General features: G+C 39.9%; 1 protein-coding gene across 1 annotated transcript in view; it reads left to right on the forward strand.

Moving 5' to 3' along the window:
• Nucleotides 1-9,174, forward strand: part of sptb (spectrin, beta, erythrocytic) — a gene marked incomplete at both ends in the record, with an annotated part of 36,550 nt that extends 27,376 nt beyond the window's left edge. Inside the window, 13 exons of the mRNA XM_080042883.1 lie at nt 304-504; nt 1,460-1,683; nt 1,989-2,139; nt 2,576-2,820; nt 3,568-3,706; nt 4,083-4,167; nt 4,808-5,004; nt 5,585-5,667; nt 6,415-6,478; nt 6,693-6,955; nt 7,935-8,108; nt 8,550-8,592; nt 8,986-9,174. Coding sequence (XP_079899009.1) covers nt 304-504; nt 1,460-1,683; nt 1,989-2,139; nt 2,576-2,820; nt 3,568-3,706; nt 4,083-4,167; nt 4,808-5,004; nt 5,585-5,667; nt 6,415-6,478; nt 6,693-6,955; nt 7,935-8,108; nt 8,550-8,592; nt 8,986-9,174 — 2,058 coding nt within the window. The remainder of the gene's footprint in view (nt 1-303; nt 505-1,459; nt 1,684-1,988; nt 2,140-2,575; nt 2,821-3,567; nt 3,707-4,082; nt 4,168-4,807; nt 5,005-5,584; nt 5,668-6,414; nt 6,479-6,692; nt 6,956-7,934; nt 8,109-8,549; nt 8,593-8,985) is intronic.
• Between the last annotated feature and the right edge of the window lie 4,681 nt (nt 9,175-13,855).

The following is a 13,855-nucleotide window of genomic DNA, read 5'->3' on the forward strand; positions in this document are numbered from 1 at the left end:
AAAGGGGGCCTGTTTATGGAGCATAGGCTGTGTTTTGACGCTGTTTTTTTTCCAGCACACAACACACACACTACGGGAAGGTAGCAGAACATGAGAAGATATTCACTGATTTTGACCAAAAAAAAAAAATCATTTTTGACAACAATCGCTGACGCCATCTTTAAGTTTGATCATTCTTGTATCCTAATCGCACACTTCTTCATCTAAATCTAAATCCAATCTCTCTGCCACCTTTTTCAAACTTTCTCCATCCTCCCCACATCTCATTGCCTTTCCTCCTTTATATATTTGTCTGTCAGTGAGGAGATCCTCCGGCGTCAGGGCCAGGTGGACAAACAGTACGCGGGGCTGAGGGAGCTGGCCGAGGAGCGCAGGAAGAAGCTGGATCACACCTTCCATCACTTCCTGCTGAGCCGAGAGGTGGAGTACCTGGAGCACTGGATCGCTGAGAGAGACGTGGTGGCCTCCTCACAGGAGATGGGACAAGACCTGGACCAAGTCACGGTAATATAGACACACCAAAAAACATGCACACACTCACTGCCATCATGCCTTATAATAAAAACGCATTATACTGTAATAGCCAGTATAGGCAAGGCAAGGCAAGTTTATGATATCAAACATAAAGATTAAAATAGTATGGAATAGACATTAGAAAAGCGAATGAAAAATATGAAACAGGACTTTCTATTTCCGTGGGGCTCTAACCCACTGTATTTACCAAACAGGAATAGAAATAAAACATTTAAATCAAATAAAAATTACATTATAGAGAAGGAACGAAATAATTTTTTATTTACGTCCCACATGGAATTGTACAGACACATTAACTAACAAGAAAACCTTAACATTCCGTCCGGTGTGTCCTCTCATCCTCATCCGACAACACAATACATCCACATCAACCACAAATACATATAAAACAGATGCATCATCTAAACAAGAACAGAGACTATCCAACAGTAACACACTCCAGGATATATTCCATATATCCTCAAGAGTCTGAGGACCTTTTTGCTCAGGAGTTACTTTTCTCCACCTTTCCCAGGCTTTAGAGACATATTCAGAAAATGCAAAAACATTATAAAGAAGAAATTCAATCAAAACTCCTTCCTCAATACTGAGAGAGGCTTATCTCATTGAAGATAAGATGAGATAGGTATGAACACTGTCTGAAGTCTTCAAATTAAAGAGTTTCATAAAAAAAGAAGAAGATAACCATATGATACTTTGCCTATAATATGCTTTTGCTTCTTTTGGTGTAACGTGATCATAGACCATCTGTCTTAATAAACACCTGAGCCTTCATGAGCAATCTCCCTAAGAATAAAATTTTTCTCACAGCATATGGGCTTTTATCTTACACATTGCCCAGTGCAGCTTTAAATCAAAAGGAAATTTAGATGTTCAATGTTGTCTCGTATAAAGAGAACCCTACACATTTATCTTTTCCCGACAGCTTCTGAGGGACAAGTTCCGAGAGTTTGCTCGGGACACTGGTATGGTGGGTCAGGAGAGAGTGGACATGGTGAACGAGACTATAGACGAGCTGATTGAGGCCGGACACACAGAGGCAGCAGCCATGGCAGAGTGGAAGGACACCATCAACGACAGCTGGGCTGATCTTCTGGAGCTCATCGACACTCGCGCTCAGCTCCTCACCGCATCTTATGAACTGCTCAAGTAAGGAAAATATATTTCTTTTTTACTATTATTTTTTTTCTTTCCTATTCTTGTTTTTTTTCAATTAAAAGACTTTTTTTTTTTATTATTTAAAATGTTCTTTGATTCGGAGGATGTAATGAGATAATGAGAATGATATTGATAGCTTTTTGGTAGGATGATAGACGTGAGATAATACACACACAGCGAAAGAGAAAGACAGACTGATTTTTCTTCTTCTTCTTCTTCTTCTTCTTCTTCTTCTTCTTCTTCTTCTTCTTCTTCTTCTTCTTCTTCTTCTTCTTCTTCTTCTTCTTCTTCTTCAGGTACTTTGATGACGGGAAGGAGCTGGTGACTCAGATCCATGAGAAGCAGAAGGAGCTTCCTGATGATGTGGGAGAAGACTTCAGCAAAGCCGAGTCCTTCCACAGAATGCACGCCGCCTACGAGAGAGACATCACCGCTCTGGGCAAACAGGTAGGAAGAACTCTATTGTAAATATCTGATTCTGCCCAGCACCAATTTGATCATTTACCAGCTAGATGTTTCTTCCGTGAGTTGGTGGAGACCAAAGTAGAGCTAAAATCATAGGGAACGATGGACCCTATCCCTTTAAATTGTGTTTACAGCTTGATCTGCTAACCCCTAGTGGTAAAAACATCAACATTCCCTTGTCATAAAAATGACTTGTAAGTGAAAGAAATGCTCAAAATAAACAATGTTTTCCCCCTCTTAATAAAGTTGATCTTATGATCTCATGACATGACCATTTAAGATCCCCCACAGACATAGTAAAGTTCAAATACCCATTTAAAAGTGAAGGTAATCAAAACAAATTTTGGAATGGAGGGCGACCTTGATTTTTTAAATAATTTCCTTTAATGATTTGACTGTCTACTCTCCCGCCTCCCAGGTTCAACAGTACCAGGAGATGGCAGCCCGTCTTCATGCCCAGTACGCGGGCAGCAAAGCGGACAGCATCCAGGCCTCAGAGCGAGAGGTGCTGGAGGCCTGGAAGGGTCTGCTGGACGCCTGCGACGGCCGCAGAGCCAGACTGGAGGAGACAGCGGAGAAGTTCAGATTCTTCACCATGGTGAGAGACCTGCTGGCCTGGATGGAGAGCATCATCCAACAGATAGAGACACAGGAGAAACCCAAGTGAGTGAGCAGGGCACACATCTGACACAAGATTGAATGGTTTATAATGTAAAATTCAACTTAATGAAAAGATTACTGATGCATTTATTTTTTACCTAAAAGGGGCATCTGATTCAGACAGCTGAAAAACTAACTGTGCTCCTTGATTTTTTGAGTTTCATTTTTCATTCCATTTCAGTTGGCAACAAAAATGTGGATATTATTTTTCTATCGTTGGTGAAGACGGAGCATAGATCATTATTTTTACAAGGAGTACTTTTGTATGTTTAGACACTATACAATATTTTAAATGCGTTGATGATAGTTGTAAAACAGAAAGTCTTGTGCAGATGTGAGCACAAATGAATTAATACAAAACTAGCTTTCACATTACTGCTGCTCCCAGCGGGGCCCAAATTGGCTTGCTTGTGTTAAACAGTACTTCAATGTGACATGAGGCTCATAATAACCTCAATAAGGAACATTCAGTTAATTTAAGGCTGTAAAAGATTTTTTAATTGACCCATTCCAAAATAGTGACTATAATTACACACTATATTTTGAGTTCCAATACAGAATGTGTTCAGGACATTTTTATTAATCATCAATCTATAAAGTACCCTACAGTGTATTTTTATTGGATAAAGGATATTGTTGAGGGTGCCAGAGCCTTTTGCCATACTACTGCAGTTCCAGTCCCTACCAACAGAGGGTAGATTAATGTCAGACATTACCTGTCTTCACTTCTCCCTCCCTCTTCTATAATAGGGATGTCTCATCTGTGGAGCTGCTGCAGAAGTACCACCAGGGGATCCGCTCGGAGATCGAGACCAGGGGAGCCAAATTCACTGACTGCGTGGAACTGGGAAAGGCCCTGCTGACACGCAAACACAGAGACTCTGCTGAGGTAAGGCCTCAGTGGCAGACTAGGCTTCTTTTTTTAAATCCTCAGATGGGCTTTAAAACGCTGCTTTCATTAGATTTAATTACTTTTCTGGGAGCGATTGTTCTTGTCTGGCACAATAGAGCCGATTGGATCGCAAAAAAAAAAAAAATCCACTTCACTCATCTTACACTCATCGGGGGGAGACTTATAAAGCAAGCACTAATTAGAAATGGAAAAGCCAAACAAATTTATATGAGCAATTGACCCTGGCCTGAATTTAATATGCGGTTAATTACTCCACAATACTAATTCTTAGCCAGATAATAGCCAGTCTCGGTGCTGAGATGTTTAATATTGCTGAAATGTAACCGTGGGATTGTGTGACTGCCCGTGTCAGATCAAGGAGAAGCTGGTGCAGCTGACGGAGAAAAGGAAGGAGATGATGTTCAAGTGGGACGACCGATGGGACTGGCTCAGACTATGTGAGTGAAACCCACACTGATCTCCAAGTCAAATACTGTTCATATAGGATTTCTTTCATAAAGGACTTGTTGTGGCTACCTGATGTAAAAGGTTATGTATACAAAATGTTTCACATGAAAGAGCACCGCACCACAAATCTTTTTATCATAAGTTTTCAAATGAGTCTCAGACAAAAGCAGCGATGTTCTATGATAACGTTTCTGTACAACAGCAAAACAAAAAGCTTCTCCAACTAATTTTCAAATTAAATATTCTCTTTTAAATGTTTTCGGCCTATTCCGATTTAGGTCTACAGGACCTCCTGGTAGAAGAAGGACAACCACACATTATTTATAATGTCATTACTTTGCAAAACTAAAAAAGTCCATTCTTCCATTCTTCCATTTCAAATTTTTAGATTTTTTTGTAAAAATTTCTTGATTTTCCAAAATGTTATCCACATTTTAAAATAACCTAAAGCTCATTGTAACAATAAGACCAAGTTTGACTCTTAACATTTATTCGCTAGCGAACATAATATCCAGCATTAATCTTAATGCAATTGAAGGTTCTGTTATATGGTGTTATTGTAAAGATAGGGAAGCTACATTATATAACCTCTCATAATGACCTCTGTCTTGCCTGTCAATGCGCCTGCAGTGCTGGAGGTGTGTCAGTTTGCGCGGGATGCCTCTGTGGCGGAGGCGTGGCTGATTGCTCAGGAGCCCTATGTGACCAGCAGAGACGTGGGCCTGACTGTGGACGAGGTGGAGAAACTCCTCAAGAGGCACGAGGCCTTTGAGAAGTCCACCGCCACCTGGGAGGAGCGCTTCTGTGCACTGGAGCGCCTCACTACGGTACGCACACGTCTGAAAGATGGTGTACACAGTCATTTAACCCATGCATGACTGGATGCAACGTTTGTACATTTTGGATGATGTCATCATGACCGATGATAGGCAAAAGTGTAGAAGGCATTTTTCATGATTTAAAAAATAAAATAAAAATGTATGTTAATGTTAATGTTAATGTTAATGTTAATGTTAATGCTAATAGACAAAGGCAATTATGTGCCGGTAAAGCCAAGGGTTTAACCTTTAAATGTATTTATTTTTTTAATTTCTCCATCTGCTACAAAGGCTGAGATATAAAAAATTGTGTAAACGTTGTCTGTGCAAACCCTCAGGTTTTGGGGAGGTTGTTTAATAACAATGCTTGGATTTCAGAGGAAGTTTTTTTAGGTCGACTAACCGACTCAGGAATGAATGGGTAAATTATCAGAAAAACAAAAAAACAAATCATTATAACTGCTGAAAAACAGGGAATAAAACAATGCGGACTCATAACAATAAAAAGTGTGAAAAATCTTTCACATCTTCTCTTCTCTTGAGCAACAATATGAAGTCACTGATTTTCCAATTCACTGCTGTGTTGCAGCTGGAGTTGTTGGAGCTGAGGAAGCAGCAACAGGAGATGGAGCAGTTCATTAAAGAAGAGCAACTCTCAGACAAACAAAGCAGGTAAGCAGGCAGACATATACAGTACCACATGCACCATTAGAAGGTCATAATACACAGAAGTCTGGTGACAATTTCTCACTGTCCAACCATGAATTGATCCTAGGCAATAAGCAGTAAGGCTAAATGAAATGTAATGTATTGTCTTTGTATTTAAAGCCTGATGTGGCTTCCTTTATGCCACATGGCTCAAGACCTAAAGGATACACACTGTTGCATTTGGCGACACGTTCCTTCATTACAATGCACATGCACAGTAGTTTACTCACAGTCAATCCCACATAACGCTTCCCGCTGTCAGAAATACTCATTAGCACAAACAATGTAACACTATTCTCTCCTTTTTGGGTTAAGTTGGCTAAATACTATGGCGCCCAGCTGTTTTTCGGAATTTATCTAGCCAATTTAATAACAGAAAGTATTGAAAGATGGAGAACTGCAATGATTTTTAAAATAAACCCTGTGAGCCTTATCATTTAAATTCCAATGTGGACACAGTCTCTCCCTCTCTCTCTCTCTCTACACACACACACACACACACACACACACACACACACACACACACACACACACACACACACACACACACACACACACACACACACACACACACACACACACACACACACACACACACACACACACACACACACACACACACACACACACACACACACAAACACATTGTCTTTCACCCGCTGCTCTTGAAAGTGTCTCATGCAGACCCCATGCTGCCCCTCTTTCCCGCAGGAGAGAAGACACCGGCTTTGTAGAGGAATCTTCACAACTCTACACTATTGAGGAACAGACTCTGGTCAGTAGCTACACTCACACACCACACATCTCTCACTCCTAAAAACTAAATCTGACTGTTGAAATACTTCTTTGAGCAATTATAGAAATAATCACGGATGCATATGGAAGGACACACTGTGCTCTGTTGTCCCCTCTGAAAGGTGCGGGTTGATGGTTGGATTTATTGCTTTTCTCAATCTGTTTCTATCTCCATTCATTTTTTTTTCTTGCAGTCTGGTTCTGGTGCAATTGAGCCCAGTTCAAGTATGCTGGATGGGACAGCCGGAGACTCCACGGTGCCCATAGTGTCAGAGATGAGAGAGAGTGCTTCTCTGGACTTGGAGCCCTCTGTGTCAGTAGCGGTGGTGACCCCCAAAGAACCAGAGCGGGCTGCCACCATGCCCACTGAGGCCGCCAGGGCCCAGACCGTGCTGCAGGAGGGCATGCTGAGTCGCAAACACGACGTGGCTGGCGTGGGAAAGAAGACCTCAAATAGGTAACTGTTGTCTTTGCCTATCTAAGAGTGGACTCAGCCAATTCTAATCCAAACCCCTTTTCGTCAAAATCAGTGAATATTTCCTCACTACTAGTCAGAACTGTGTGTGTATGTGTGTATGTATACAAAGAGAGTTGTTCCGAGCCTGTCAACACTTCTCCAACCAATCAGCTGAAGGCAAGCGTGTTTTGACCTTAGTAACAACAAGCCTATTGGACAGGTAGTTTAGTGCTGACTGCTGTTGCCAAGGCGAGGCACGTCTGTGGGTGTATTCGTTTTTGGTGGTCAGTTCAAATATCAACAAGAGATCTCTTGTATGGCTTACTCCACCCTTGAGCCCATTTAACCCATGTAATGTAGTCTTTGCATTACCCCACTGCCCCATCTAGACATTCATTTGCTTCTATTCATTTCTGTTTGTTCGGACAATCTATCAAAACACCTTTAACAAATTCCATCCTTCACAGTGGAACTCGAGTCTGCATCTTTTCAAAGCTTTTCTTAAAAAAAAAATATTTCCTGAGTACATTATCTTTGTAGTGGATGAAACGACGAGTTTCCAATTAATTTTTTTTCAATCAAAACGACATAGGTTACAGAATAATATGATTTATAAGGAGATACACACACAGAAAATAAGAATATGAGTAAAAAGGGATTCTTAAGCATGAATAAAGCCACCTTTGGGATTTTAAAATGATTATGCAGCTGATATCATTTCAGTTTTTTGATACGCAAGCAGCATAAAAAGTCTGTCTCTCAGAGGATCTGGCTGGGTTCAAAAAACTATTTATACTTGTCAGTCACACAGCAGTGAGCTGTGCCAGCTGCACTCCTTATGTCCAATGAACTGAATTAAGTCGTAATGGAGTGGTGATGTTGCTCTTGTAATTGGGATTAAATTGAATTGATTCTACATCATTGCCAGAATTGATCTTACCTAAAATGATCGATATTAAACCCTTCCTGTTTCCCTCAGGTCTTGGAACAACTTGTACTGCGTGCTAAAACCCGGTCAGCTCTCGGTCTATAAAGATGCCAAGAGCTTTGGACGTGGGACGACAAATAACGGAGAGGACCCCTCGTCCCTCGTTAACGCCAGCTGGGAGATCCTCACCAACTACAAGAAGAAGAAGCACGTCTTCAAACTACAGTGAGAATCCTATTCATATGTTTATAACTTTTTCACTATTAAAGTAAATGTTCAGCTTTTTAGGGATACATGCCTATGGATTTGTTGCTAAGAGTTTGATAAGATATTAGGTTTGATTTTATGGTGGATTATGTGCCGGAATATTTATTGCTTGGTCATCCTTATTAGTGGGTGCAGTTGATTCCTGAAATGTTGTCATCGCTGGGAAGATTTCCAAGAATCCAGCGGAGACTCAAGGAAGTCACTGCTCCCTGCCAAGAAATAGTCCCGCACATAACATCCCCTGTAAAACCAAAACCTGTTGGTTTTTTGTATAGATAAAATAAATGAAATATAACACTTTTTTTGTTATTGATTTTATAAGCATAAAACAACCGCTTGTTCCTCTTGTGTTTCTCCACACAATACATTCTAACATCCTTTTCCTTTTCCATCTAACAGTCTTGCAGACGGCAGTGAATTTTTGTTCCAATGTAAAGACGAGGTGAGTTTTTAAGCGCAGAAAAATAAACACTGACTAACGTGAATCATATGAGACTGAATGTATTACACTACATAGGCCTACTTTACATATATCTTATTTCATGAGCTGTTTCAGTCTGACATGTCTGCTGCCCATGTCTAAGTTATCTGGCAAGGTTTATTTATGTAAGCAGCTGACATCAAGCTGTTATTCATATTTCCTTCCATTTCACCACCAGCCGGCAAAGGATTTACCCTACAGGGATCATTAAATTTTATAAAGTAAAATAATTCACAGCGGGGTTATATTCAACTATATTGCCCTGATTTAGCCTTATTTAATGCATGCCGACATCCCTTTGTAAGCCGCTGTGTGTGTGTGTGTGTGTGTGTGTGTGTGTGTGTGTGATTGCAGGAGGAGCTTCAGCGTTGGAGCCAGGCCATGGTGAAGGCCGTTCAGCCCCTGGCAGCAGAGGAGGTTTCGGGGCCCTCAGGGGCCAAAGCACACACTCTGCCTGCTCCCTCCTCCTCCTCCACTGCCCCCCCGGAGCCGGCCAAGAAAGACAAGGAGAAGAAGTTCAGTGTCTTTACCAAGAAGAAGTGAAAGGGGACAGTGGAGGCCATCGGGAGGAGGGGGGGGGGGGGGGGGTTGCCTTGACAACCTGGGAAGAGAAAGTAGTATTTGTGTACAATCAGTCGGGGCTTTTTATCACTAGATTTTTTTATATTATTTTGCGAGAATTTAAAAATAAATATATTGTAGACTAGGTTTAAAGCCATCACTCTTTTGCCTGTATTTAAAGCCAGTGTATCAATGCAAAGTTCCACTTTTGTTTTTCTTCTTTTTAACAAATGCCAAATTCAAAAGCATTAAATTAAAAGCACAGGAATGCTCCTTTCACACTCAACCAAAGAATGTTCGTAAAACTTTTCTTTTGTTACTTTTGCTGCAGTTTCCCCCCCCCCCTCCCTTGAGTAAATTATGGCATGCTTTGATATAGCTATGTACAATATGAAGGCCTGTAATGAACATATAGGGTGACTCAAAGAGTACCGAGGAGTACTTTTATTAACCTGCCTTATACAATGGTTGTGAACTGTAATACTGTGCTGTTTGAATTTGGAGCGCTACATGCTACTTTATAGCACCAGGGTGAATTTAACAGGCTTTAAAAGAAAGAAAAAAGGCTTTGTAAATGCAGTGTAAAGTGATGTTGCAAACTAAATGCTCTATGCACTGTGAAGGGTTTGACTGTTGAGATTTTAAAATGGGTACCCGATGACATACTAGCAGTCATGGGACACCAGTTCACGCTGCATCTTCAGCTGAACTGTGGCATTAGTTATTTCTGTGAATCTTGAAATATATTCAGCACTTGTGTATTGGACCCCTAGAATTTCATATCCATTCATTAACATATATACATATACAGTTTATATATCTAGAGATGCATGAGGTATGTTTTATTTTAGTTTGATATGGTGCTATTGTGATATTCTTGAACCTTCAAGCAAGACCAACTTGACCTGCCTTATTTGTCTTCAACTTTGGCTTGTAGTGACACACGGGTGAAAAGGTATCCTGGTAGTGTTAGCGTACACAGAGGGGTGTTTTTATAAAAGGTGGCTCAGAAAAAACAGCTCTTATTGTGAAAAAGTCCCAAAAAAACAAATCAGGATTGATCGCTTTCCTAAAGTTAAGTCGGTTTATTTTGAAACAGAGACCTAGAGCCATGAAGCACTGATCAAATGTATTCAAATACTGAAGAAAAAAATATATTTAAAGACAGAACTGTGGCACATATTAAACATAATAGACAGTCTAAAATGTTGACAAATTTTGACAAATTTAAAATAGTAGTATACATTGGATCCAAGCCAGGTTATTTATGTTATAGCACGACAGTTGGATAATTAGCATTTTTAGAAAGTTTCCTTCTCCATCATGATTTTTCTTTGGAACTTGGACAAGTGAAATAACAGCCACCATATGGTGAGAATACTGTGTTCATCGTTTTAAATTTGCAGCCTGGTTTTTATATTTTTAATGGAAAGATTTCTGGGCATATGTGGCCACAGGCAACGGGTCCAAGGGTCAAAGTTGTTTTTTGTCTTTATTTTAATTGCAGTACAATTAAAAAAAGGATATATATTAGGGCTGTCAAGCGATTACATTTTTTTATCTAATTAATTACAGGCTCTGTGATTAATTAATCTAAATTAATCGCATACTTTTATGACACTTTTATACCCGTTTATAAACGGCTGTATAGCCTGCTACAGTTTGTTTCTCTCTCTCTCTCTCTCTCGTAACTTCTGTCTCCACAACAGACAGCGCTGCACTGCCACAGATGCCTATGCCGATTCATTCACCATCGTCGTACTCATAGGCAAAAATATTGACACACACACACACACACGGGGCGGGTGTCCGTTTACGCGGGAGACAAGACAGCTAGCAAACAAAATTGAGACACACGGAGGAAGATTGAGAGATACTGTTTTGAACCTATACATTGTTGCACCCACTAAATCACAGACACTGAGGAGAATAAAGTAAGATGTCTTCCTACCTTCATGCTTATTTTCCCGAAGCATCCCATAAACCATCCATAGAGCCCTCAGCCCCTTTCCCCTGCTTCTCTCTTTACTTTTCTCCCTTTCACCCGTGCGGGCTGTGTATGCAAGCTTCAGGTGCAGCTGCGCACCACTTTTGCACCGGGTCAAAGGGCATTATAGAAGTGCGATTAATCTGCGTTAATTTTTTTAATCGCGTTAATTTTTCTGTGATTAATTAATCGAAATGAATGCGTTAATTTGACAGCCCTAATATATATATATATATATGGACTGGAATAAAGTCTGAAAAAAGTTGGATAAAAAATGTTAAGTTGGCAAAAACTTGCAGACCACAATAAAATGTGTTAAAAGTTGTATTCATACTCAAAATATGACTTAAATAATAAGACCGTTTAACTGGTCATTTGTTTTAATAAAACACCCCTCACTTCTCATGAACTAGTTTTTTATTTACTTACTAAAGTGTTGAGTGTCAAAATGAAAGCCAAATAGACGTTTTATGGTACCAGCCAAAGTCTAGGACAAGCTGTGGGTCGGATGAATCTTGACTGCTTTTCCAAAACCACACAAGAGGACCAGGCATGCTCTTTATGTAAAGGCAAAGGATCAGATACAGTAGCTGTATGGAGCTGAGGGGGAATGGGTCTTTAATATGAATGTAAGGGAAATGAGAAATTGAGAGTTTTAACATCGAAGCCATTATAAAATAATACAGTCTAATCAATATACGCATACAGGGAATTATAAAGTATGTACAGAGTATGGAACTGCACTTATAGATGTTATTCTCACACACACAAATACACCTACACCCCCTGACTGCCGTCTTGCCTTGTACTGTGGGCTTTGTCCCTGAACTACAACCCAACTCAAGTGACCTCATTGAAAGGGATGGAAGCCGGATGTGGAAAGATAAAACGAGAGCGTTTAGTACATTTACAAAAGGCACTAAAGATATTACATCTACAATGGAAGGAATACAGATGTCTCTGTGTTATGAAGAACATCATGCATGTGCTACAAGTACAGGTAGTCCAAGGTTTTTAGAATGGAAGACATGTATCCAGTCTTGTTTTGTATTGGTCACTCACTATATCTACAGTAACTCATGATTTGGACACTTCCTTCTCTGCCACCTCCATCCACTTTGTCTATGCCTCCACTCCACCCTAACTGCCTTTTCTGTTCAGTGGTTTTTAAAATCTGCATTTTGTACTCTCCTAGCTATGTAAAATATCCAAAACAATGTTGACCAGAAATATCAAATACATTTTGAGAGAATAAACTTTAAAAATAAACTCCTGAAACTAGAATGTTTGGTTTATTGACAACATCTACACAGCGGTCCCACTGCCAAGCTTTAAGGAGTACTGATTCAAAATAAATAAATAAATAAATAAATAAATGCAATTAAATGAATTTCCGAAAAGGTTTATTGAGTACAAACAATTATACAAAGGCAGGCGTTAAACAAAAGGCATTTTTTCTTCTTCTCCGTGTTGAACAGTCTTCCGTTCACCGAGCTAATTTCAGATAAGACCAAGCTGCATATGAACATATTCAAAATAGACAAAAAGAAAGGTTGGATTTTACATTCCAGTGGTTGATGGTGCAACAATGAATAAACAGCCAGAAGAAAGTGAGACCGCCTTAGGCTAGACTAATTAGATCTCAGCTGACAAGTCACAGTCTGAGGATGATCATTTTATAGCAAACACAAAGCCCTGAATAACAGTTCATTTTCAATCTTTACAAACTCAATAGGTGCGTTTGCCCGAAGCGGAGCATATATCATTTTTCTTCCAAACAAATAAGCCAGAAGATGCATAGCAGAGATACTTTCAGCATATTGTATTACTTTATCATTAGCCAATTTTCCACAGCGAGGGCCTTAACCGGGCCCCGCCGGGACATGCTCCGCTTCTACATTTTACCCCTTTAACATCATTCATTTACATGTATACGTTTGCATCTCGCTGCCAGCGGTAATTTCCCAGCCTGGCAATGGGCTACAACAAAAACAAATTATGCTTTCCATCATCAGACACTATCATCTTACTGAAGCTCTGCTGTGGAAACGGGCTATTTACAGAGGAGATGCAAAGAGGGGAGAGAGAGCAGTAAGTGATACAATGGCTGTTACAACACAACCACACAGACCATCTATTAAGGCATCGATGGGGGTTCCTGCATATTATCCAACATTTTCTAAACTCAAGTCTTTTCATTCATTCAAGATTCTATCTCGTATTCATAATGAAAAAGAAACTGCTGTATATGGCATAATGACAATGACCCAGTGAGCTAATATGAGAAATGTTAGGGGATTCAAATATGTTCAGCCCTGTGTTTTACAGAACTGAACATTTGTTTTTGTACTTTTAAAAAGACAGGCAATTTTCGAAGCTGAGGGGATTCATTTTCAGCACATTACCAGACTACTGTTAGGAACCCTGCACGGGGCTGTTAAACCTCCTCGTGGGTTCTATACATCTCTGTTAACTAGGATGAAACGAAAAAAAGAATAGAATTAGATTAGCTTTGTAATTGCTATAGTCGACTCGGTTACAAAAATGTACATCAACGCTGGAAAGACTTTGAGAAGTAGGAAGTACAGCAGTCCATCCACACTGGTGACACATCTACTGTTAGTCAACCGCTGTTTTACAGGTTTCACATGTTCACTTTTAGTATAAAGTAAACTA

The sequence above is a fragment of the Ammodytes marinus genome (genome assembly GCF_949987685.1).
Source record: "Ammodytes marinus genome assembly, chromosome: 15".
Taxonomy (NCBI): Eukaryota; Metazoa; Chordata; class Actinopteri; order Uranoscopiformes; family Ammodytidae; genus Ammodytes; species Ammodytes marinus.